We start from the raw sequence: 24,219 nt of genomic DNA, 5'->3' as shown, positions 1-24,219 counted from the left end.
AGTGGGGCAGCAGTGACCTAGGGAGGGCAGGTGCTACCAAAATTGCCCTGAGCAGCCTCTGGCTGGGGCTGGCAGGCCAAGCAGAACTAGGTGCTCCAGAGCCCCTCTGGGGTGGCCAGCTCCTGGGGGACGGGTGGGAATCTGAGGGGCAGCTGCTGAGGAGTGAGGCAGAGGCCATGGCCACATAGGCTGAGGTCGCATTCATGCCCACAGTTCAGTGAGGCAGAGGGGGCATGCACGGAAACTCGTTATACCTCGTCCTGTATAATAATTTAAACAAAAACGGGACCATAATATACTGTTCTGCAACATATTTTTGGCATGAAGCAGCATGCTGTCAACGTTTTATGATACCAAATATTCTTCTATAACAATATCATGGTTTTATACAGTACATGCCAGTTACTTATTGGTCAGCCCCAGGCTCCAATTCTCTCTCACTCCGAGTTACAGGCACTACATTTTCCAGGCTCCCTTTGCCACCTGGCTTCCTGCTAGTTTCAGCCAATGGGATACACTGCAGAAAACTAGAAGGCAGGAGAGGCCAGGGTATTTCAAACCACTCCCCTCACCGCTCTGTGGTTCCAGCTAGGGTACCCCCTCCCCAGCTTTCAGACTCTTTAGAATTTAGGAAAGAATATCCCATGGTCCAGAACACCGGATATCTGGAAGATTACCATCTCAGACCAATCCCGAAGCTAAGAATGCAGAATTGATTCTTCTCAAGAACGTGCTTTACTTACTACAAAAACTCTCAACTTTTCTTTTTCTTGAGAACACTCTGAGTATTACCTGGTAGTGTTTTCTGAATTATAATTCACTTAAGGCCCTTGAATAAAACTGTCACCTGATGAAACCTCCTGGTTCATTTATGCTCAGTTTACCCCTGTCAAGCATATATAGTCAAAATCACAACGCCCATAAATTATTCACACTGGCCAAGTACTAATATGCCCAAAGGATGACTGCACTCTCGTAAATGCTCATGAATCACACATGGAATATTTTGGAAAATGTTAAAATTTATTAATAATAGTTAACATCACATAGTTAATTCAACTAGTTCTCTACTGTACATAACAACATCTTCATAGACTGAGTGTTTGAGGATTTAAGATGATCCGCCATTCAGCACACCCCAGTCCTGGATGGAGATTCACTGTATTTACATCAGGCAAAGCAGCATCAGCAAGGAACTGTCACCTAATTGTGGGAACATGAACGTTCAAAACGCACTTACCAGTGTTCCTTTTTGGAAACCAACGCATCTATTTCATAGCCACACACACAGTACTATCCTTTAAAAAAAGATATAATTTCATAGATGGAACCTAATGGTCAAGTTTAAAAGTTAAAATTCATCGCTATTTCTTGGGCATCCTTTAGTCGTGCACAGATCTAGATACTGTTCTCAGTACAAGTCTGATTGGGTGCTATTGATTCATTTCTTTCCATTTTCTGTTTTGCTTCTTGTATCCTATTCAATAGTGTTACAAGGCCATTTCTTCTTTAACACTTAGTATTCAGGTTCAATGTGTGTGGGTATCATACTTCAGGGCAGAAGTGGGCTTAATAGTTTAGAATTAACTGCACTCCTGAAACGCAGGATATGGAAGGTTTTATGCCACTCCTTCCCCAACCCCTCCCACCGGCCCCTGCCCCCAGCAGTTTGAAATAAATACTGTGTATAAAAACAGCTCAGCCTTGAGAAGCCTTCCACAAGTTTCTTGCAAAACATTTACAAAACCGATTTTGCTAGGAGGACACTAATTTCCAAAATTGCTGTCCCTGAGGTTTCGTTCCTTTGATTGTTTCATTGTTTTGGTTTACTATCAATGGTCAGACACGATTTTTTAAAACGGTTTTTTTGGTGTCTTCCTCTATCTTGTTAAAGAGCTTAAAAATTCTACAGACTGTATTAAGAATGAAGATTTCTAAGCAATGAGCCTGAAATGACTCCCATTTCCTTTGGTTAACATCCCATTTTCTTAGGAAAGTCTCTACAGAGAGCAGCCAGTGGCTGTGGCTCCTCCAATCCATAGGCCCAGCCTCTTTCACTCCGTCCCCTGCTTTCCAAGTTTCTGAGCCTGCAGAGAAAGGAGGAGCCGTTGGGAAGGTGCTTAGCCATTCACTCACCCCTAAGAGGCTTCCCTTCTCTTCCCGCATGCGAATGAGGTATTTCTAGGAACCAATTAGTATCTTTGCCTTCCATCCTTTAACTACGCGGATCTACTAATGAAGCCAGGTCTGAGGAGACCCTGTGTATCTATATACATAACAAATCAACACATAAATACATTACATACAACCGATCATTACATACAGTGTCCAGAGGAAGGAGCGGATGTATTTTGTGAACTAAATAAACTTCAAGCATAAATTAAAATGAAAATACAGTGTTTACACTTCTGCAGGAAAATGTTTTTAAAAGGATCGAAAAGCCCCCCTAACCTCCCTTAAAAGTCCATTGCTCATGAATGACTCCTGAACTCCCAAGGAGATGCGACAACAAGCTCACTTGTCAGACATGTCAACCTGAGGCTTTGGTTCTGCTTGCTTGGACTCAGGATACTTTGATTCCAGGAAGAGCAACTGCTGTAACCCCCCAGGGGCAATGTCTACAGATGAGGTTGAAGAGAGCCTGCCGCATGGCTATCCGTGGATTTTCCCCCTTTCCCGCCCCTCCTGCTCCCCCACTGTGCTGCCCATGTGAGAATCAGGTTGAGGTTCATGGAGACCTCCCAGGTCTCTGGGAAGAGAAACAGTATCAACTTCTGTGCTGCAGATGCTCTGCACCTGGAAATGTCTGTTCAGGGTCCACTGTGAAGCAGCCAGGGTTCAAGGTGAAATGACCCTATCTTTACGTTAGTGTCTCCATCCGGTAGGATTACGCAGCGACATGGAATTTGGCCAGGGGGGTTATTAAAGGTTAAAATTTGCTTAAAGTTTTAAAATAATCAAGGGGAATGGTTGTGATGAGCATGAACAAATCCTTACTTCATATCGTATTTATCTCTGGAGGACCAAGGGTTGGGCACCAAACTCTACGGCGAAGACACACAGAGACGAAACACAGTCCAACAGAGTCCTCTCTGCCAAGGTAGAGCCGAGGGATCCGTCTCTGACACAGGGCATGGCATCTTATAATTTAAAGCGAGGAAGAAGGGGAACCAAAGGAAGTCTCTTTCGATTTCAGGAACTCTATCGCTGTCCAGCCTCGCGGATGCGACAGGCCACAGCAGTGATGAGAGCCGCCCCCTTCCCACTGCCGTCCTCTGACTCCAGGAAGGACACGTCACATTTCGGAGCCAGGTCCTTCACTGTTGCATGCATGACTTTGGCAAAGCTGGAAAAGTTGGGAGGCAGACACAGAAAAAACACCTTAGTCATGAGTGATTTGTGTCCTCAGAGATGAGACTCTATGAAGTGAAGCTGGAAACCCAAGAATAATTAAGATGAAGAAAAGAATGACAGCTGCCATGTATTAGAAACACTTACTGTGTGTATTGTGTATCAGAAAACTGAGGGTGGGGAGGCTAGTAACTCTGCCAAATTCTATGTCACAGTGGACAAATGGGAGGCTAAGATTCAAATGTCTGAGATACTGGCAAGTTGTGTTCTTAAAATAGATCAACGAAAGCGGTTCAACAGTCAGTGTCTTCCAGGAGTGCATAACCTGTAAACTCTGGAGAGAAGGACCAAGTCCCACTCATGTGACATTCTATTTTCCAGGAGTACTGACTCACATCAGACTCAGTCTAATCCAAAATGTCATTAAAGGCAAAAAGAGCAGGCTCAGGCGTTGCCGTTGGGACCTTGAATGGATCCGCCTTTCCCATCTGTGAAGCCAGACAGAGGCTCCTAACACCAAGCCCTAGTGCTAGTGACCCAGTTCTATCCCCCTCCCAACCCTCATCTGTGGTGGAGGCACTGATTTTCACAGTGACATCCACAAAAGAGACTTGGAACTTCTCAAGGGCCACTCTTTTCACTAACGGTGTAGACTCTGGGAATGTCTCTCAACCCCTTGAAGCAATCGCGGTGAGAGCAGATAACAATTCAAGCGATGAGTCTCTCCATCCTCACCCTATCCCACCAACTGCCCAGGCCAGGGGCTCAGCTCTATTCTTCTAACTTCTAGCCAAAAAGCTTCCAAGGGAGAGGGGCTGACATTGAAATAATGTATTTGGAACACAGGCAAATGAGTAAAGCAGGAAAAAGAGAAATGGTGACGAGAGGAGAGAAAGAAGAGTGATGGAGAAAGACAGAGAAAAAGAGTAAAAATAAAAGGGAATTCAGTACTTCCATACTGGGAGCGGGTTGTGGTAGGAAATTTTTTCTTTAAAAGGCCAGACAGTAGATATACTTTCAGCTATTGTAGCTGAAAGCAGCCATGGACAATACATAAACAAGTGGGCATGGCTGCATCCTAATAAAACTTTATTTACAAAAACTTCCGTGACTGCAGTCTGCCAGTCCCAGCTCTAGACTGTAGATAAAAATTTTGCTCCAGAGTTTCAGCATCCCTTTATTAGAATGTTCACAGAAGCACTATTTGTAATAGTCAAAATCTAGAAATAACCCAATATCCATTAGCAGTAGAATAAAACTATAATATATTCATTGAAAGATACATTATACAGCCCTGAAAATTAATGAACTACCAATGCATACTTCAATAAGGATGCGTCTCAGAACCAAAGGTGCTATGTGGGAAAAGGCAGTCCTGAAAGCAGAAGTGCCATATGATTCCCGTGGCAGGTCTAAAACTAAGTGAAACTAATCAAGGTAGAGGCCGACACAGGTACATGTGGAAAAATGGAAGCAAGGGGCTGAGTCACCACAGCACTTACCCCAGGCAGGGGGAGTGAAGGGTGCAACTGTGGCGGGGCTCAGAGGGGATTTCCAGGCCAGGAGGGGTAACACAGGCCACCTTCTGGTTATTAATCTTTAATCTACAATATATGCATTATGTATACTCTTTGGAATGCCTGATTATTTGCATTAAAGTGAAAAAAAAAAAGAGAAGGAAAAGTAAGGAAAGAACTGGGAGATGGAACAAGAAAGAGAGACAGAGAGGGTGGAGGTCAGGTACTCACTGAGGATGTAGCTTATAGAGGGTCCCATCCACGCCCACCGTCACTTTGAGAGTGTCCAGCCCACGGTTCTCTCGTATTTTGTCCACCACAGCAGCCAGGCCTGCGCCACAGAGCTGGGCTGCCCGCCGCGCCACCACCGTGCACACCTCCTTGACAATGATGCTGTCGTCACAGGTGCTCTCGAGCCCCAAGTGCTGCAAGATGGCACGAACCTGCAGCAGGGCTAGGCGGTCACTGAAGGGGGAGACAGCAAGTGGTCAGTCATGTGCCAAGGGGGGGCCCAGCACTCCAGAGGCCCGGCCATCCAGAAGCTGAGCATAAAGGCCACTGCCCTGCACGGTGGCTCCTGTTCTTGAACTCAGTTTGGGAACCAGTGCCATCCCAGTGGACCACAGACTCAGCATCTGAGTGTGACAGGAACCTGAAGAAATAGCTCCCTATTCCAGTTTGCCCAGATGAGGTAGGGCATTGCTACTACAACACCGATACTCAAAACAAAAGGAAGTTCACTGTCTAGTATTCCACTCATTTGGAAATAATAAAGACAAGATCAAGCTCGTATGTGGTCATTTTCAGTTGCAAAGCCCCCTCATGTCCACTCTGTCATTGCTGTGCAGGGGTCAGCAGGACAAGCATTGCCAGCCACCAGTTCTATTTCTACTCCTCCACCCTGGGTGGGCCGAAATCTACTTGTGCACGTAAATAACATTGCAAGAAGAAAATAAACCCTAATGCATAAAGGGAACTACTTGAGAACCCTGGAATCATCATCTTGCACACGTAAACAGACATGTAGAATGAGTCCTTTCTGTACATTAGTGCAGAGAGCTTAGGGCCCCACTCATGTCAGTTCCTATTCTTCTACACGCCTGAGAGCAAAGACACAGCATTAAATTTTAAAGGGCTCTGAAATTCACTATTCTAATTTGGAACAGATTTTTCTGCCATTACACTGGAATGGGGAGGCTTTGCTTTAATGAGCCGCCACACGGCATGTTTCTGCACTGCCTGAAAAGCCACCTTCGCTCAGTCTCAGTTGTCGTACTACAGCCAGCACTTAACCCCCCAGCCACGCATAAGTGCTTTAGTAAGTTATCTCCCTTTGTGAATTCTGATTTGCATCTTATGAGCAGGGATCTTTCGAACTTCGATATTTGTCTAAAACCCAATAACATTACTTAGCATGGACTCATGTCAGTTAGCATAATGTTTCATGAGAATGTTATATTTTCCCTTAAAATGCCAATTGTCTGTAATGTACTTGAAATACACACTGTAGATACAAATGTGTCAGCTACTAAACTGACCTTACGTAAGCCACACCCTGACTTTACCTGCACTGTGGAAATCCTTCAGCTTGTCTGTCCATTAGGAGGACATGGTCCCACCCTACTCCAAGCCCTAAATTCTCACCTCTCAATCTGAGACAGGAACTTGGTTTCAAAGATTCCTCTGGTCTTGAGCCGCTCTGAGATGCGGCCACGGAAGAGCAGCCCACGCTTGGTGAAATCGATAAGGATGTTACGGACAATCTCGCCCAAGTACATGCCACTGATCATTTTCTCAAACCTGTAATGTGGGTAACATTTGTGAAGGTTAAGCAGGAAGGTTAGCAGGATGTGCTAAGACATGGTGGACTACCTCAGTCTCCCCTGACACATTCGAAAGTAGAGGGCATGCAGAGTCCTCTTGGTGGAAAAGGAAATGATCCACTAGGATTCCTGGTATTGAGCACACTGACCCATAGCCTTTGGTGAAGCTGGATACAGTGCCCGAAACCCACAGGGTTCCTTGGAATTGCCCCATCCTCTGGGCTCATTTCCCTTCCAAGGCTTATCTCCGACTCCTCAAGAAGGAATACACACACTCAAACACCACCAGACTTCCAGGAGAAAGACAGGATATGGAGCCTTAATCATTAACCTCACTAGGCATCTAGCATCCTTTCTCTTCAAACTAATCATCATCACTTAAGTAACTAGTGCCAGTTGGAGACCTTCCATCCTGGCCTCTAAAACTGAACTTGACTACTCAGTGACTTGAAGAAGGTCTTTTGGTCGTGCATAGTGCCTTACAAAAGTTGAGGTCCCCGGTTTCAACCAACACCCCATCGTCACTCCATCTTGTCTTACTCCAACCTGTGTAACCTCATTAATGTTGCCTGTGACCTGTACACTAGACAAATGTTTTGCAAAGTATATTCTGCAGAACTATGGCTCCTGATTAATCTAGTTAGGAAACGTGACAATGTTTTCCTAGTAGAAAGTGTGTTGGATCTTACACTGTTATCTCTTGGCCCAGATTCCCCCACACCACACTGGGGGCTTTGTGATGCTGGGGCTGGGCCCTCGTCCAGTCCCGACAACAGAAGGCACTGCATATTGGATGGGAGGAGGAGGAGGAAGCGACGTGCCCGTTTGCTTCCTGTCACTGTCTGCCTCACGCAGCAATGCTTCGGCTCCTTCACTCTGGTGTCAGCAGGTGGTTCAACTGTCATTTGCTTTTCCCATCGTCCCACACCTAAGTCTCAATGCTCTCTCTCCTGCCTATTCTCAGTCTTTGGGGTGGGAGGTGTTTCGTACATGTACTAACTCTGTGTTCCTCAGTGTTCCCTTTTTGTCTTTTCATCCTTCTAACAACACTTGTATAACCAGTTTCCTTTATGAAATTCTCTTTGCAACACGACTGTTGTGATTTTATTCCTAACTGGACTTTGAAAGTGTCAGTCTAGTAGGGAGAAAAGGACCTCGCTCAGAACTTTCCAGACTTGTTGGACAAGAAACTCTTTGCAAGGAAATCCTTTCGATTAGCATCTCAAGAGAAAGAATGTCCTGGGTTTTGCTGTTCTAGAGGAGTTGATCACTCCTCACTGTCAGTTCTGGGACACCCATACCAGGGACCACACACAGTTGGGTACCTACCTCTGTTTGCCAGCGTTGAGGGACAGCTCATCCACAGCCACATCAAATTCCGTGCGGAGGTCCTCTAGGCATCCATTGTCCCCAAATGCCCCCCACTCCATGTTGACACACATTCGCCCCTCTTCCCCTTCCACCAGCTCCACATTCCTCATCTCCTCCATGTAGCAGGCATTGCAGCCCGTGCCTGTCAATCACAGAGACGTCAGAGCCTCCCTCAGCATCGTCTCCCGCCCACCCAGAGCCATGCATCCACTCGTGGAAAGGCCAGCCTAGGGCCTTACCAATGATGAGGCCGACTTCACAGTGAGGGTCCTCATAGCCACAGGTCATCATAGTCCCGACTGTGTCATTCACCACGGCTACCACATCCAGGTCAAACTCCTGACAGGGCAAAAACAGATCCCCATTACACAAAGAACCACAACGTTCTCCCTTTAGACACTTGCAAGGGAGATTTATATGTAACTAAAACATACATAACATGGCTCACTCTCTTTTCATTCAGGTCTCTGCTCAAATGTCAGAGACTTCCCTGACTATGCTATTTAAAAGAGTGGCCCTTCCCCAGCCCACTCACTTTGTCCTCACTCAACTTCATTTTCTTCATAGCTCTACAGAACTGATATTAGCTTATGCATTTGCTTACAGTACAAGAGTTTGTTGTGGTCATTTCTGAATCCCCTATGCCAAGAGCAGGGCTTGACATTCAAAAATTGCTGAAGGACTAAGTTAATTATCTGCCTAACCAATTCAACTGCATTCAGCACTCCTCCACTTTCTGAGCACACAGATCATTTCAGGCCTCATGCCATGGCTCTCCCACCTCTCGCCGGTGGATGGCTTCCTTCAGCAGGGTGACCACGTCCTCGCCCTCACAGCCGGATGCCTTGAAGCCTTTAGTCCACTGGAGGAGGATGCTCTGAAAATTACACAGGAGCAGGGATGAGGGTATCAGGGAAGGGCTGCTGAGTCGCTCCCGGGCCCTGGCTACGCTTCTAGTTCTCAGCCTCAGAGGTTATACAGATTCCCTTTAACAACCAATCAGCTCACTCACGAGTGATTCTAAACTGATTTCACTTGCTCAGACTTATTGCGTCTGTACTACGTACCAGGTACTAGGCTCAGCAATTCTCACGTGTCACATCATTTAATCCTCACAGCAACCTTGAGAAATATCTTTCTAATAAAGAAATATCTTTCACTATCATGACCATTTTACAGGTAACTTGGGCTCTGGAGTAACTTGCTCAAGGCCTGCAGCTCGGAAGAGAGAAGCAGGACTCACCCTGTGACTCCAATGAATAGGCCACGAGCAACACACAGCTGTCCCTTGCCAGGGAACTGAATTCTACACGCTAGTTCCCTTCACAAAGAAACACAGTTTGCCCTGTCCCCATCCTATATTTACATCAGAGAGGTTAGTAGTTGTCTCTTAAATTTCAAGCTCCAGGATGCAGTGAACAAGTGCCTTGCCCATAGTTGGGGTGGTGTCTAGGCATCACCACCATCCCAGTGAGGGAAGCACTCTCAGAGGCCCCCTCATCTTTAATGAGGCCCTCCATAGCACATCATGGCATCCTTTGGGAGCAGACACATGGTAGCGGCAAATGTAGGAGAAATGATCAAAAAGGGAAGAGCATTTGGTTCCCTGGTTCTTTCTTTGCTGTGACAGCCCATCGAAAAACAAGTGTGACACCCTGGCCCCCTTCCCAAGAGGCCGAAATCCACAAAGGGGCTATATAGACTCATTTTGTGCCCACTCGCATGGTTCCTCCAGGTCCTGTTGGGTTGTTCATGCCCATCGGCTTGGCATTTCATGGCCCAGAACTTTGGTATCACATGTCAACCTGAATGTGTCACACTGTGTTCAGATCCTGGGAGAGTCAGAAAAACAAAGTATGATCTGATAGCATCCTGGTTTACACACCTACATCCAAACGCCTGCATGCTTATCTCCATTCAACTTTCTTGTCTGCAAATTAGCTTCACCTCTCTGACAAAACTTTGTATTTTGGCACTTCTAAGTTTACAAAATGTTCAAATAACATTATTTTGGGTAGTCCTTAATAAGACGAGCAAAGGCCCCGATAGCTGGGGAGACTTGCTCAAGGCCACCAGCTAGTCAAGGCATCTTGAGGCCTCTGGGCCCCAGCACCTGCTGATTTTGCGATCAGTAGGATCATCTCGCCAAAGAACCCGGCTCACAGCAAATAGAACAGATAGAACTTGGCTTTTGCTTTATTTGCTCTTAAGTTTTACAGTTCCAGACCAAACACATGCTCCTTACGGAAACTTAGAGCATACAGAATAAAATCTAATATGATGACCTGGAATCTTAAATAATTCAGGAAGAAACAGTAAACATGTTTTCAGGCCACCAAATAAATATATAGATATATACATGTTGGCATGAAAAGTAAGATATTAACTGTTTCAAAATATTTCAGTAGGAAAAGTCTGGAAGTATATACACTGGAGTGTTACGTTTTCATTTTCCTACTAATCATATATTTTATACATTTGTAGAGCATAGAGATTACATTTTTCTTTAAAAAAAATTTTTTTGGTTGGTATTACCACCAGTATTTTCCCATATCATTAAAATTTCTTCCAAGAAACTAGTCACTGATATAAGGCAGTGAAGCGCTCATAATTTGTTAATGATTTCCTAACCACTGAGCAATTAGGTTTGTTTCTAATGCCTTTGTTATAATTAATGTTTCATTAACTATCACATGAATATTTATCCATAAGTTTGATAATTCCCTTTGCCAAACTGATGCAAATGTGAAGGCTTTGAAAACCTGAAGCTAAAAAAAATGACACTGGAAAAAACATGAAACAAAAAAATTGGAAAGCTAAAAGCAACGCTGGACAAACGTTAACAGTTATCAGGAAACACTGCCTTAAGCAGGATTTTTAAGGCAGAACATCCCAAAACCTTAACTGCCTCAGTGAATTTAACTCTCGGAGGGGAGGAGGAGGAGGCATTTACAAAACTCCACTGAGCAACGAGAGGGTTGCTGTTCCAGGAACCCTGTGGGAAATGCAGCCTTTCCTGCCACTGGGCTAAGCTCCCTGGCCCTGCAACTGTTCTCAGCTACGTGCCCTGCTCCACACTGCAGGCCAGCCTGCCTTTCTTCCCCATCAACTCATTCTCCTGACTTGAATGATCCAAGGGTTCCTCATACCCTCCATGTATGTGCTCAGAATACCACACCGCACGTCCCCAGGGCGTCCACGTCCTATTGCTGCCATTCCAGGCAGCAGCTCTGGTTCTTCTGAGCTAGCTTCATCAGCCCAGTTTGTTTGTAAGCACCTCAAGCAGGCACTCTGCCTTTGGTACCCTGGCAACTCCATCCACAGCATACTGTCCACTTGTACTGTGCACATAAGCTTTGAGACAATAGAGACGTAGAGCAACGACTGCTGACATAACAGTATTCCACCATCTAATATACCTAGTATTGACCTGGGTCAAACCCAGACATCACCTACTCAGGCCTCCTACACTTCAACAGACCCATATGTCCAGAATATCTGAGAGCACCAGTCTTCCCTCACCTGCTTCATTCACCCAAGAGAATGAAAAGCAAACGTGAGATTAGAGAAGAGCGAGAACATCCGAAAGATAGGAGGCAAATGAAAATGTCCCGAGCCCAAAACAAAGGCCCTAGGAACAGGTGAGCAGAACTGAGAACATGGGCTCGGGTGTCAGGAAACTGGAATTCAAATCGTGGATCTGTGACCTGGTCTACATCTTGGAACCTAAGAAATGGCGGTTTCTGATATTTGGCATCTACGTAGACCTTATTTTCCTTTCTTCAAAATGGGTGTACAAACGCCTACCTTACACGTTGCTGTGAGGGTTAAATAAGATAATGTGCACAGGAAGCCTGGCATAGCACCCGGCATAAAGTTCTTAAAAAAAGTTAGTTGTTATATTTTGATTAGTGTCATCATTGTCATCACAAAGATTGTTACAGCCCAGCCAATCTACTTAACTTCCATCAGCTCTGGCTCACTCGGTCCCATCAACGGTCCTCTCCTCACTGGCCCGTCATGCCTTTCTTTTCATCCTCTTAGCTCAACTTTCTCACCTGCTCTACACTCTGGCTGGTTTAAAGTCAACAAAGCCCATCGGCGAGCCCCCCAGGATGACCTGTTACCTCATCCAGGCTGTTCTGTTTGCACGGGAAGGAGAAGGTGAAGCCCAGCGGCAAGGACACGCCCTTCATGCCCATGTACTCAAGGAAGTCAGCGATGCACTGGACGATGTGGTCGAAGAGCTGCAGAGAGGGGCTGGGCTGTAGGGAGGGGCCTGGCCAGGGCAGGCCGCCCCTGCAGGGCCTGAGCGCAAGCAAGGCTTCCACCCACGAGCTCCGCAAGGTCAGGTGCAACTCTGAATAAGGCCAGACCGGGGTCCTGCCCACCTAGCCCTCCCCGGGACCACAGGTGAGCAAAGGAAGCACTGTCCTCCCAGGAGAGAAGCAGATGTCTACTGGGTCCCTTCCCCATATCCCGAGAAGGGCCACCCCGCCTCACCTCGTCCCCTGTGCCATGCATGACCTCCTGCGGGATTGTGTAGATCTTGTTATGCATCTCCACTCCGCGCCGCTTCCCGTTCCGCACACGCACCAGCAGGACCCGGAAATTGGTGCCCCCCAGGTCCAAGGCCAGGAAGTCACCTTTCTCTGGAAAATAACCCCAGGAAGACAATGAGTAAGTAGGGTATCACCACTTCACCACAGCAGTGAATGACAAGGTCTAAAGCACCTTCCCCTAAAGTGGAGCTCTCTTGGGTGCCCCTGAACAACCTCAGGGGTGATGAACTCTGAGCTCCACCTAACAGTAAAGAAAATAGGATCCCAGGCCCAGAGACCTGCTGGCTCCTTAGTGGTTCGCAAATGAGTTCAAGTGGTGGGGCCACCGATGTCACAACAAGCTCTGCAGAACAAGCAACAGGGTGACACAGTATACTCAAAAATATCTAAGCATGCCATTCACGCTAAATCAAAGGCCACCTAGAATAGAGAAGGAGCGGTAGAGTCAAACACTCTCCTGTGCTGGGCGATCACCATGTGCCTCATGCCTCACAGGGTGCTCATGCAACCCTCAGGCAGCCTAGGGAGGGAGGCTCGACATTCCTTTCTGGTGACCTGGCTGAGCTGGGCTGAGTCATTTGCCCAGGGCCATACGGGAAGAAGGGGGCAAAGCAGGGACCAAGTCCCAGTCTCTATCCATGGAACCAGTACCAATTATACTACACTGGCCTGGCTCAATGATCGTTCTCTATGAACTGAAAAAAAAAAACTGCCGTTTCTTGGGTTGCGAGACCTAGACTAGGGGTCAACAATATTTTTCTATAAAGGACTAGGCAGTAAACATTTTAACATTTTAAGCCTATGAGCCATAGCTTCTGCTGCAACCACACAGCTTTGCCATGGTAGTGCAAAGCAGCCATAAACAATACATAGACAAATGGGAATGGCCGTGACCTAATAAAACTTTATTTACAAAAATAGTGGGCCAGATTCAGTCTGTGGGCGTTAGTGTGCCAACCCCTGACCTAGGGCTTACAAGAACTGGCCCTGGAACCAAAATCCATGGATTCAAATCTCAATTCTGCGATTTTCTAGCTGTGTAAACTTGGGCAGGTTTCTTCATGTCTATGCCTCAGTTTTGTGTCAATCACAATAGTTTCTTAATAAAAAAGTTAACGACGAACCTCTGTTAACAAATAGACGTGAAATGAGCTGATATGTGTTAAATGCTTAAAGAGCTTGATACATAGTAAGCATTCGGTAAGTATTTGCTATTATTATTGTTTGAATTTTAGCAAAGGAAGAAGCCTTGGTTGAGCTTTGGACTGCCTAGTACAGACGGTCCCCGACGTACAATGGCTTGACTTAACGATTTTTTGACTTTACAGTGGTGTGAAAGCAATATGCATTTGATAGAATCTGTACTTCGAATTTTGATTTTTCCCTGGGCTAGCGATGTGCAGTACAATACTCTCGTGATGCTAGGCAGCAGCAGTGAGCCATAGCTCCCGGTCAGCTACTCAATCATGAGGGTAAAAGCTGGCACTACAGTGTATTATTCATTATTAGATGATTTTGCCCAACTGCAGGCTAATGTAAGGGTTCTAAGCATGTTAAAAATAGACTAGGCTAAGCTGTGATGTTCAGCAGGTTGGGTGTATTAAATGCACTTTCAACCTATGGTATTTTCAACTTATGGTGGGTTTACTGGGATGTACCCCTATTGTAAATTGAGGAGCATCTGTAGTATAATTGGAGAAATATATTCTGGTCCAATCACCCAATGCTAAGGCTAAGAGTCCTCCCAGGGTCAAGAGCAGGACAAACGCCCCCCACGGTGAGCTGGGTGGCAGCTCTGCCACGTACCTGTGCCATCAGGGGTGGCACACACGTAGGTGGGCAGCATCTTGACGGGGGCAATGGCGTGAGTCTCCTTGCTCAGACCTCGCTCCATTTCTAGCTTCATCCTCCTCTTGACCTCCAGCAGCTGCTCGCGGCTCAGCTTCAGGGGCTCCAGGATCTTCTGGCGGGCTCGGTGTTGGTCGGCCAGCCGGTGGGCCACTGCCGTCACCATGGCTGCCCCCTTGCCACTGCCATCCTCAGAGCGGAGGAAGCGGACATCGCAGTCGGGCACCAGGCGCCGCACAGTCTTGTGAAGACGCTTGGCGAAACTGCAGTCACCGAGGTGGGGTAAGAGATGGGTGTCCACAGGTAGGGTCAGTGGTGGGGTGGCGGCTCACCCCTACTCAGCCTAAAGACCAGGAGGCACCTGCAGAAGCAGATGCTTCCCTGGACATCCTCTCCCCACTCTTTCCCAAGTTAGGGGTCACTGTACAAATAACTCAGATATTCAACTGTGTCTATGCTGGCTGGGTCCAATGTCTGCTAGAAGGAAAGGACACTTCTAAGAAGCCACTATCCCCTGCGAGCAAGTCACACGGACCTCCTCCTCCCACAAGCCATAGCGACTCTGCCCAATATATCGGCCTCTTTGCTGGAGCCACCCATTGGGATCAGGCGATTTTGTCACCAACTGCTATTCATGTTTCACCACTCATTTCATTAGACGCTGCCGGGGAAAGACTCAAAACAGAAAAAGCAGAAACACTCTTTTGGACTTTGGCCTCTCTTTGGCCAATTTATGCCAACAATCCCAAAGATGTCTGAACAGCTAAAGACAACAGGCATGTCCAGCAAGAAATTCTCAGCTGGTGTCTGCTTTGAGCCACAGTCTCCAGGGCACCACTGCTCCAAGTGTGGTTTGTGGGCCCACATCATCACTGGGGGCTGTGAGAGACAAAGGCTCTCAGGCAGAACCCCGGACCTTCTGAATCAGAATCAGCCTCTTAGCAAGGTCCTCGAGGTGACTCATGCACACCTGAAGCACTGGACTAGGAAACCAGGAACAGTAAGACTGAGACCTTCAGCATCGCCAATTCAGTCAATGAAGGCCCATTGACCTGGCATGCAGATTAGGTAAATGCAATGGGATACTGGGATACATGCCTGCAACAGAGATAGATATCTTCCAGAGCCCAAATGAAATTTGCGTAATTTGACACTAATGACCTGAGGGATCCAAACAATGGAGGGCAGGGCAGGATCAATTCCAAAACCCAGGTCAGCCAGAGAGGCTGGTAACCTGCTGAGCCGAGGTGGCCTCTGGCAGAGGACACAACCCCTGAAGGGACCACAAGAATCAAAAGTCTGTCAAAGAAGTTAAAGAGAAACACGAGCTCCTAAACCAGAGGGTGGCAGAAAGAGCCCCCAGTGGCCGGGAAAGCTCTGAGTAGAGCCCACGCCACCAACCGCTGCTGTCTACAGCCTTCAGAAGGCGCCTCCACCCACGCCAAGGACAACACCCTCTCAGCTCTGCCGTCCCAGCTGGGGACCTTTATACTACAAAGACCCGCAACTCCACTGGCCCAGAATGCACAGCGGAACTGGGGCCCCGTCACTGTGGGCTAAGCATGCTAACTCACTGGGGGTGTTTCTTGTAGACGGAGCCGTCGACCCCGATGGTGGAGCGCAGCCGCTCCTCGCCTTTGTTCTCCTTGATGCGCCGCAGCACGGCTGCCAGGGTGGCCGCGCACAGGTTGGCTGAGCGCGTGGACACGATCTGGCAGATCCGGTGGGTGGCCACGCAGTCCTCCTGTGTCGGGTCCAAGCCCAGCCGCACCAGGACCTCGCGAGCCTTCCGGATGCCGTCCTTCTCCCTGGGAAACAGAAAGACACCGTGTGGGCACGTGTCCAACCCACTGTGACCAGTGGGGAGGGGTGTGTGGGCTGAGCAGGAAGCCCTCAGATCCAGCAAATGCCACCTACTCTCTTCACTGCTCTGCCCACCAGTTGGGGGGCTGAGCAAAGAGGGGGAAACACAATCCAAGGCTCCTCTCCCAGACCGATGGATGGACGGACAGACACACACACACAGAATACTACAAGTAGGTGCCTCTCTTTCCTGACCTGATGAGAAAAACTGATATTTCTTATCACTTACTGTATTAAGGACAAGGCCCTGTTCTTGGAGCTTTACACACTGAGCTGTACGTGTGTAAGTCTGTGCTGTTTGCTTGTATCTAGGGGTAAACAGAGGGAACAGTGTCCCTGCCACCTGCTACCCGCCACCTCTGACCGTGTGAGCCAGCTGTGCAACCCACCCTATTTTCTCTCTATAAAGCAGTCAGTCTACTGCATTTCATACTGGGGTGGGCACTGCTTTAACTTGTGCTAAGGACAGCGGTGAACAGCTGGTGCTAGAGACTAGCATTCTTGGCAGGGGGATGGAGCGCCTCACAGATTTGAGTACTTTCATGCCCTCGGGGCTTAACAAGTAGGCACAGTTCCTTCAAGAGTTTCCACTTCGTTTGGACTGTTTTGCTGCTCCCTCTAGCACCAAAATCACCTCTTCTCCACTATCTGAAACAACAGGGCCCCCTCAAGCCACAAGTGGAAGTCTCAAAAACAGGAATCGAGGCCCAATTATGGATATCGTTAACTCAAAAACAAAAATTAAGCCATCTTCATGTCCACCCCTGCTGCTCTGCGAAAATGCAGGCCTCAGCTCTACCTATTAGAACTAAATGAGTAAATCTCAAAGCTGTCCAAGGATCTATTTTTCTGTTATATGAAGCAGCGGTCAGAATGGAGCCTTTTTTGAGAATCAACAATAGAGAATGGAATGTCAGAGTTTCAGGAGAAGCGAAAGGAAATAGATGCAAATGAGTCATCAAGGGACTCACTGGGAGCCTCCAGCCATTAAGCCAAGCCTCCGCTCCCCCTGCCAGGCAGGAATGCAAGTGTGACACAGGACCAAATCATTCCCAGCATGAGTCACTTTGGTAGTCAAAACAGACAAGAGTGGAGGCTATGTGGCAAGTGAGTCAAGCCATAGCCCCTCTATGGCCCATGATGGGTGAGACCACACTTGAAAGGTCAAGGGCAGTCTCCCTCCCTTATTCCCCACCTGCCTGTCCACTCCTCAGTGAACAGAGAGGGACCCCAAAGCTTACCCTTCTATATCCGAAACGTCTTTAGTCTCAAAGCGGCCCGTGGCAAGGAGTTCGGGGCTGAGTTTCCCTCCGAAAAGCAGCTCCTCCTTGGCCATCTTCACCAGGATTAGCCTCACCAGTTCCCCCATGTACATCCCACTGATCATCTTCTCGAATCTGCAGGGAGATACAGACCAGAAAACAAATGAAGTTCCTGCTGTCCATGAACTCTCCAACTTCCTTGTAGAGGAAACACACTCACACGTGAAATCTCAATAAATGTTAGAGGCTTATGCACAATGAAGCATTAACTTGTGTGGCACTGACTAGAAATGAGAAGTGCAGAGAAGTGACAGCTCAGGAGCTAGGGAGCTTGGGCTGTCTCTGCAAGCAGGTGAGTCTTGAGCTATGAGGAAGGATGGGCCTTTAGCAGGCAATCAAAACACCCAGGGCGTGTGGGACATTCTGAAATAGTCTGAATTTTAGGTAAAATAAATTACATGTAGGGTAGTGAGTTTTAATTATTTTTTCTCTAGTAGTGATTTTTTAAAAAATAAACCTTATGTATGGCCTCAATATTTATTTACAAAAGAAAAAGGTCAATCCGATTAAATGTGGGGGCTTGCAGGGCCAGCAACTAACTCATCACCTCACACTGCAGAGAGGCCGTTTATGGATTCCTAAGACGAGTGTAAAAACAACATCATGGGAAGGGAAGGGAGGGGAGGAGATGGGACAAGATTAGAAGGGCAGGTTGGGACAGTTGAGAAGCTCTAAATGTCGCGTGATCTTGGAAATCTGAGAGTGAGACATGTTGGACGTTTCTGAGCAGGCAGGTTATAAGATATAAAGGCATGTTTCAGAACTAGAGGCCGGCCCCAAGCTGAGGGCAGTCGGATAATTTATTTTTCCAACACTAGGTGGCACTGTTTTCTTTAGAAGACGGTTTCTGGCTCAGGTTGTGTAACAGGAGAAACCAAGCCTTTACCATTCTTTTTGGCAAAAAAAGGCCCTTTCTTGGTATTTCAGAAGGGATCTGGGTCCTTAGGGAGAGGAGGCCCCCAGGGCCTGAGGGCACTAACTAGGCCGGGCTTCAGCGAGGAGGCCCAGGACAGGGGCGGGGAGAGGACGTCACCTGGTGAGATCTACCAGAAAGGAAGCTGGGCCCTCACAAAGCGACCTGCTCCAGACTCAAGGTCAAGTATGGTAGAACTGGAGCTAAGTGGAGAGCTGGCACAACTGCTCGAGTAGAGGGAGTATTTAAAATGTTTAAGTGCCAGCACAGACCACTGCCTGAGAGGCCAACCAGCCTCGATAGCAAGGCTCTCGTGTGCCTACTTCTGCAGGTTCTCAGAAATAGGTGGCCCTGTGGGAGGTAACAGAGGAGTCCAGTAGGGCTCTGAAGTGTGAGCGGTTTTTAGAAGTTTTTATTCCAGTTTTTAAAAACACTTTGTTTCGGTCAACAACATACTTGGAAAATATTATTTAGAAACACAGAGTGAAAAAAAAGTTCCTACTCAAGCCCAGTAATGACTCAGGGTCATTAGATCATGGCTGACACTGGTCTATGTCCTCCCAGCCTCTGATTTTTCTAAGGCTAAGCCAGTGGTGGGTTGCCAAGGCTGGGCTGGCACTTCTGTCTTCTGACACTTCTAAGGGCATAGGGCTCCTTTGAATGGAACGTGTGTGCCTCACTGACAGAGGCAGGTACTGAGTGAGTGAGTTTTCAGTTCATAAATTCCTCACCAACCATGACAGACATAGCCAGTATGTTCCTATGAAAAGTCGCAAGTAAATGGCCTTTCGTTTCAACATGTGAGAAGCTGGAGACTTGAATCAACCATGCTTCCCTGAGGAAGCAAGGATTCTCCTTGTACAGAAAAAGGCCCCCAACACTGAGCTGGTTTGCAGGGTTGGATTTTCCTCTCCAAGCAGAGCTCTGCACTACCAGCTCCCCTGCAATAGTCCCAGCAGTGAGAAGACCAGAGAGGGCCTGAATTGCTCAAAATGTTTTGCAATTGCCTTCCAATCTTACTGCAATCCCTGTTTCAAGATCCTTAAGCGATATTTGGCCAATGTTTGTGATAGTGAAATAATGTTTTGTAAGAGTCAAAAGTAACTAACCACCAGGTCTGGCCAAGCTGGATAGTATAATATTCAGGAACCAAACATTGAAGCCCTTTCTCTAGTCTACCCCAGGACCCTGGCTGGGCCACAGGAAGGCGGCCAACTTAGCCAACTTTTCCACAGGCCTTGAGTCTGCATATAGTTGGGCCAGGAAGCCCTGGGACTCTGTCGGGTCCGGCCTAGCTTATGGGCAATTTTACCAGAGGTCTGAGCCTCATCATCCTCTGGGCAGTGACAGGGGTGGGAGCTAAGAAAGGAGCTTTCAGAGACCTGAATCTTGGCCATCTCGACACTCTGGTATGTGGCTCACAAACTGTTTCTGAGGATAAATTAACGGTGGAAAAGAAGAGCAGGGCCACACACAAAGACTCAGAATATGACCTTCTAAGACTACTGAAGGACATAGTCAGATTATTACCTATTATCTGATGTGTCTGCTTGCTCTGTCCTTTTTAGAGCCCTCTCAAAAACTCATAGTCACAATGCGTGTAATAAGCACAAAATCCCATAACTACCGGTCACCTTGGCAACTTTGGGGGATATGGGACTGTAAAGCAAAAATGAGAACTAGGCTCTGCCCACCTGCCGCCCCCCCTCCCCCCCCCCCCCCCCCCCCCCCCCCCCCCGCCAGCCCCTGCCAGCTGCCACTGCAGCTCCTGAACCCGCCTCCCGAGCCCACTGCTCACAGTTGCTTTCCGGGGTTCAGGGAGCCCATGTCGATCTCGTGGTCAAACTCGGTACGGATGTCATCAAGCACGCCGTCGTCCCCGAAGGCGCCCCACTCCATGTTGATGCACATCCGGCCCTCGTCGCCTTCCACAGTGTCAATGTGGTGCATCTCTTCCATGTAGCAAGCGTTGCTGCCCGTACCTGGCCGAAACAAGGGGCAGCTCAGCACCTACCCGCACCGTCCCCTCCCAGCCCCCACCTCCCTCTTGCCTTGCCATCCTGAGACCACCCAAGGTGGCTGGGAGTCCTCGGAGCAGACTCCTGCAGCGCCCTAACAGGGTCCACTCCACCAATGCCCCCCATTCCACAAGTCCTGGCTCAGCCCTCCAAAGTGACCACACCGTTATCTTCCAATATGAGGTACAAAGGAGCATCCAGGTCATGGACGCCCCTCCCCTTCCGGCCCACACACCCAGCCATTGGACAGCATCAGCCCTCACAGTGCTCACGTACCCACAATGAGACCAATCTCGCAGTTCTGGTCATCATAACCACAGGTCATCATGGTCCCAACTGTATCATTCACCACAGCCACGACATCAATATCAAAGTCCTGCAGGGATAAAAGGGGGGCTCTGACCTTCACCATCACAGAAAGGTCATAGATGTGAAGATGAAGAGAAAGCAGCAAGGCGCACAGCTTGAGAGTAACAGGGCTGCACCCTGACTAACCCAACTCAAAACCAAAGGAGGTCAGAGCTGGAAACTGGGTCTGGATCCAGTCCAATAGCTGCTTCTCACTCCCCTCTCCCCCACATTTGTCCTCAGTGTGGACTTCCCTTACCCCAGCCCTGCCGTCTGGTTCACAGCTATCACAGTGTTCACGTACCCAAGAGGCTTCTCTTGTCATCAGTGTCATCTTCTTTTTTCTTTGTTTTTTTTTTTTTTTCCTCTCTCTCTCCCCTCCTCCCTCCTAGAAGGTCTTATCCTTCTGAGACCTTTATCTTGTCCTCTCTGTACCCCATTCTACCCTCATGCCAACATCATCCCAACTTTCTTTCTTGAAAATGATATTCAAGTCTTCTTCATATTAAGAACTAAAGGGGTTTTCTTGAACCAAGGCTAAAATTATTTCTCCATCATGATAATCTGAGACTACAAAGGCAGCTGATCATTCATAAGATTGGTGTTGTAATCATTTCACAGTATATGTGTCAAATCATTAGGTAGTGTATCTCATACTGATACAGAGATGTTATATCTCAATAAAACCAGAAAAAAATAAAAAATATATATTATTGGGTAGACATAGCAAGGAAGAAGAAAAGAAAACCTTGCCTTAAGAACCACAAAAGGTCCTCATTTGACTTGAGAACAGATTGGGGAAGACTGGGAATGATTCTGTAATCATCTGCAGCCCCCAAAGAGCCTCTAGAACCCCAGTTCCTGCCTCCCCACCCTGCCACCCCTACGCACCCCTCTCCTCTGAATGGCCTTCCGTATTAGAGCAACCACATCTTTGCCTTCCACACCGCTGGATTTGAACCCCTTAGTCCACGAGACCAGGAAGCTCTAGAAAAGAACCAAGGATGAAACAATTAATTCCTCACATGCCTCGAACAACCATCAATGGAGCCCTCCGCCATGGGGCTAAACTAAAGCCATGCTCAAATGTGTCTATTGCTTCCTAATTAGCTTAGGAAGGAGAAGTCCAGACCCCATTCAAGACCTGGAGAGGAGATTAAATAAATGATTCTGTAATCATCTGCAGCCCCCAAGAAGTGGAAAGGGCAGGCTATGGAAGTGCCAAAATAAGATTCTTGTATCCTCATCTCAGCTCCCCAGGCACATTTGTTCCAAAGATCTTTATCACGACACTTTAGATCAAAGGAATTCCTGACTAATTTCTCCTTTCTGTTTCCCTAAGAGAGATAAAGATAATGTGCAATGTACTTAGGGTTACACATTGTCCTTTAAGGGGCAGGGAAACCTCTTCCCCATCCCCCTACACCTACATACACACACTCACCCAGGACAGAACTCTCAATATTCAAGTCTCGTCCACGCAACCATCAGAGCCTCCACCCTCTGCCAACACCAAAGCAACAGGTGGCTCAGGGTTCATCCTCATTCTCCCAGCCCAGAAAATGAAGCAACAGAAGTATCTGAAGAAGTCATCTTACCTCATCCAGTTTTGTCTGGATGCAGGGGAACGAAAAAGTAAAGCCCAAGGGGAGCTTCTTATCTTTGATTTGTAACGTATCCATGAAGTTAGCCAGGCATTCAGCAATGTGGTCGAACAGCTAAGGGCACACAACACAGGAAGATGAGCAGGGAGGCAAAATAGCATAGCGATTAAGAGCTTGAACTTTGGGCTCAGTAAAGAGCTACCTGAATGCATACAAGATATGTAGCCCCTGTGAAGTCTTAATTGGTCAGTCTATAAAATGGGGATGATAACTACCTGACCTCACAGAGTTACTAAAAGGATGAAATGGGTCAATAAATATAGGGGCACAACACTAGTTAGTGCTTATTAAATACTGTCTTCTATATAAACCATTTATCCATACCACTGCCAAATTAACCCCACGAGGCAGGGGAAGTTGTAGCCAGAGCTAATCAGAATGTCATCGCACGCTCTGGGAACAGAACATTCTTCCATGGCCTTGTCAGAACCCTCCCTGACATTGATGCGCAGCTGACTGTCTTACCAGAAAGGGCAGCCCATCTCGCTGCCAAGAGGTATTTTAGCATCCCTGTCTCATGCTTGGGGGAGTGAGTGGATCATTCACCAGTGGCATTCTATTAAGGGACTCAACAAAAATAAGTAACTTTTATATTTTTTCTTCCATCCTAGAAAAATAATTTCCTGGGGGTGATTCAAAAAAGATATCTTTGTTTTCTAACTTTAAAAATGGAACACATAGTGAGTGCATGAAGAGCACTGAAGGATAAACAGAATTTTGTAGATGGGCAGCCACACAACCATGGCCATGCTAAGCAGGACCCGCAGCACCAAGAAAAAGTCCTAAGCCTAGGAAAAAGCTATATTCACAATCTCTCAGGCTTCCAATCAGTCCCAAAGCCCACCGTCCCACAGCTTCCTTCTTGCCCACTCAGCATCCTCAAAAAGAAGTTGCTGACCCCTCTGTATGTTTAGAGACTGAGGCCAGAGGCATTTGGGTCCAAAAAGTAAGCAGAGGCCAAAGAGACTGAGCAGATTTCAAGGGCCAGGTTGATCAGATGGCAAAAACTAAAAGGAAGGGGAATTGAAGACGACAACATTCCAGGCAGAAGCCAGGAAGATTCCGCTAACCCAGGGGTTCCAAAAGTGCGGTCCTGTACCAGCAGTATCACCACCATTGAATTAAAATGCAAATTCTATTCTAGGGCCCAACCCCAAACCTGCTGAATCAGGAACCGTGTGGGTGGGGCCCTCCAGGTAAGCCTGAAGCAGTGGTTAGAGAAGGACACACTAAACCATAAAAAGTGCATTTACAAAGGGACTGAGAGACTGGGATGGCAGGCTAGGTTGAGAGGTCCCCTGGTTCCCCTGATGTCTGAGATCCCTTCACTGGGAGGGATCCAGGAAGACAAGGCCATCCCCACTTACAAGGTAGCCAGCTCTAGCTGAACTTCCTGCATTGGTCCTGTCCCTCTGTCTGTGCAAAAGTCACCTCAGCTAATGCTGAAACTCACTCTCTAAACCAAAACATCTTAAGAGCAAAGGCTAGGCAAGGACAGGGCCCTCTCATTCAGAGGGTCCCCTGGGCACAAGTGCCGACTCCCCTAAGCAGCAATATGTATATAGGGTTTCTAGATGGATGTTTAGAAAATTCTGTTCTTCTGTTGGGAATTGGATCAG

At 47.5% G+C, this 24,219-nt stretch overlaps 1 protein-coding gene across 1 annotated transcript in view; it reads right to left on the bottom strand.

Annotated features, from left to right (window-relative positions):
* Positions 1-1,002: 1,002 nt before the first annotated feature.
* The window catches only part of HK2 (hexokinase 2), a 59,799-nt gene continuing 36,582 nt past the window's right edge, over positions 1,003-24,219 (bottom strand). Inside the window, exons 4-18 of the mRNA XM_016130645.2 lie at positions 22,535-22,654; positions 21,828-21,923; positions 20,865-20,964; positions 20,369-20,552; positions 17,577-17,732; positions 16,047-16,280; positions 14,431-14,735; positions 12,566-12,714; positions 12,190-12,309; positions 8,844-8,939; positions 8,302-8,401; positions 8,021-8,204; positions 6,513-6,668; positions 5,100-5,333; positions 1,003-3,346 (exon numbers count right to left, since the gene is read on the bottom strand). Of these exons, the coding sequence (XP_015986131.1) occupies positions 3,202-3,346; positions 5,100-5,333; positions 6,513-6,668; positions 8,021-8,204; positions 8,302-8,401; positions 8,844-8,939; positions 12,190-12,309; positions 12,566-12,714; positions 14,431-14,735; positions 16,047-16,280; positions 17,577-17,732; positions 20,369-20,552; positions 20,865-20,964; positions 21,828-21,923; positions 22,535-22,654 (2,379 nt within the window). The 3' untranslated portion in view covers positions 1,003-3,201. The remainder of the gene's footprint in view (positions 3,347-5,099; positions 5,334-6,512; positions 6,669-8,020; positions 8,205-8,301; positions 8,402-8,843; positions 8,940-12,189; positions 12,310-12,565; positions 12,715-14,430; positions 14,736-16,046; positions 16,281-17,576; positions 17,733-20,368; positions 20,553-20,864; positions 20,965-21,827; positions 21,924-22,534; positions 22,655-24,219) is intronic.

The sequence above is a fragment of the Rousettus aegyptiacus genome, unplaced genomic scaffold, assembly GCF_014176215.1.
Source record: "Rousettus aegyptiacus isolate mRouAeg1 unplaced genomic scaffold, mRouAeg1.p scaffold_m13_p_7, whole genome shotgun sequence".
NCBI classification, from domain to species: Eukaryota; Metazoa; Chordata; class Mammalia; order Chiroptera; family Pteropodidae; genus Rousettus; species Rousettus aegyptiacus.
This window is presented reverse-complemented; position numbering and strand designations above follow the sequence as displayed.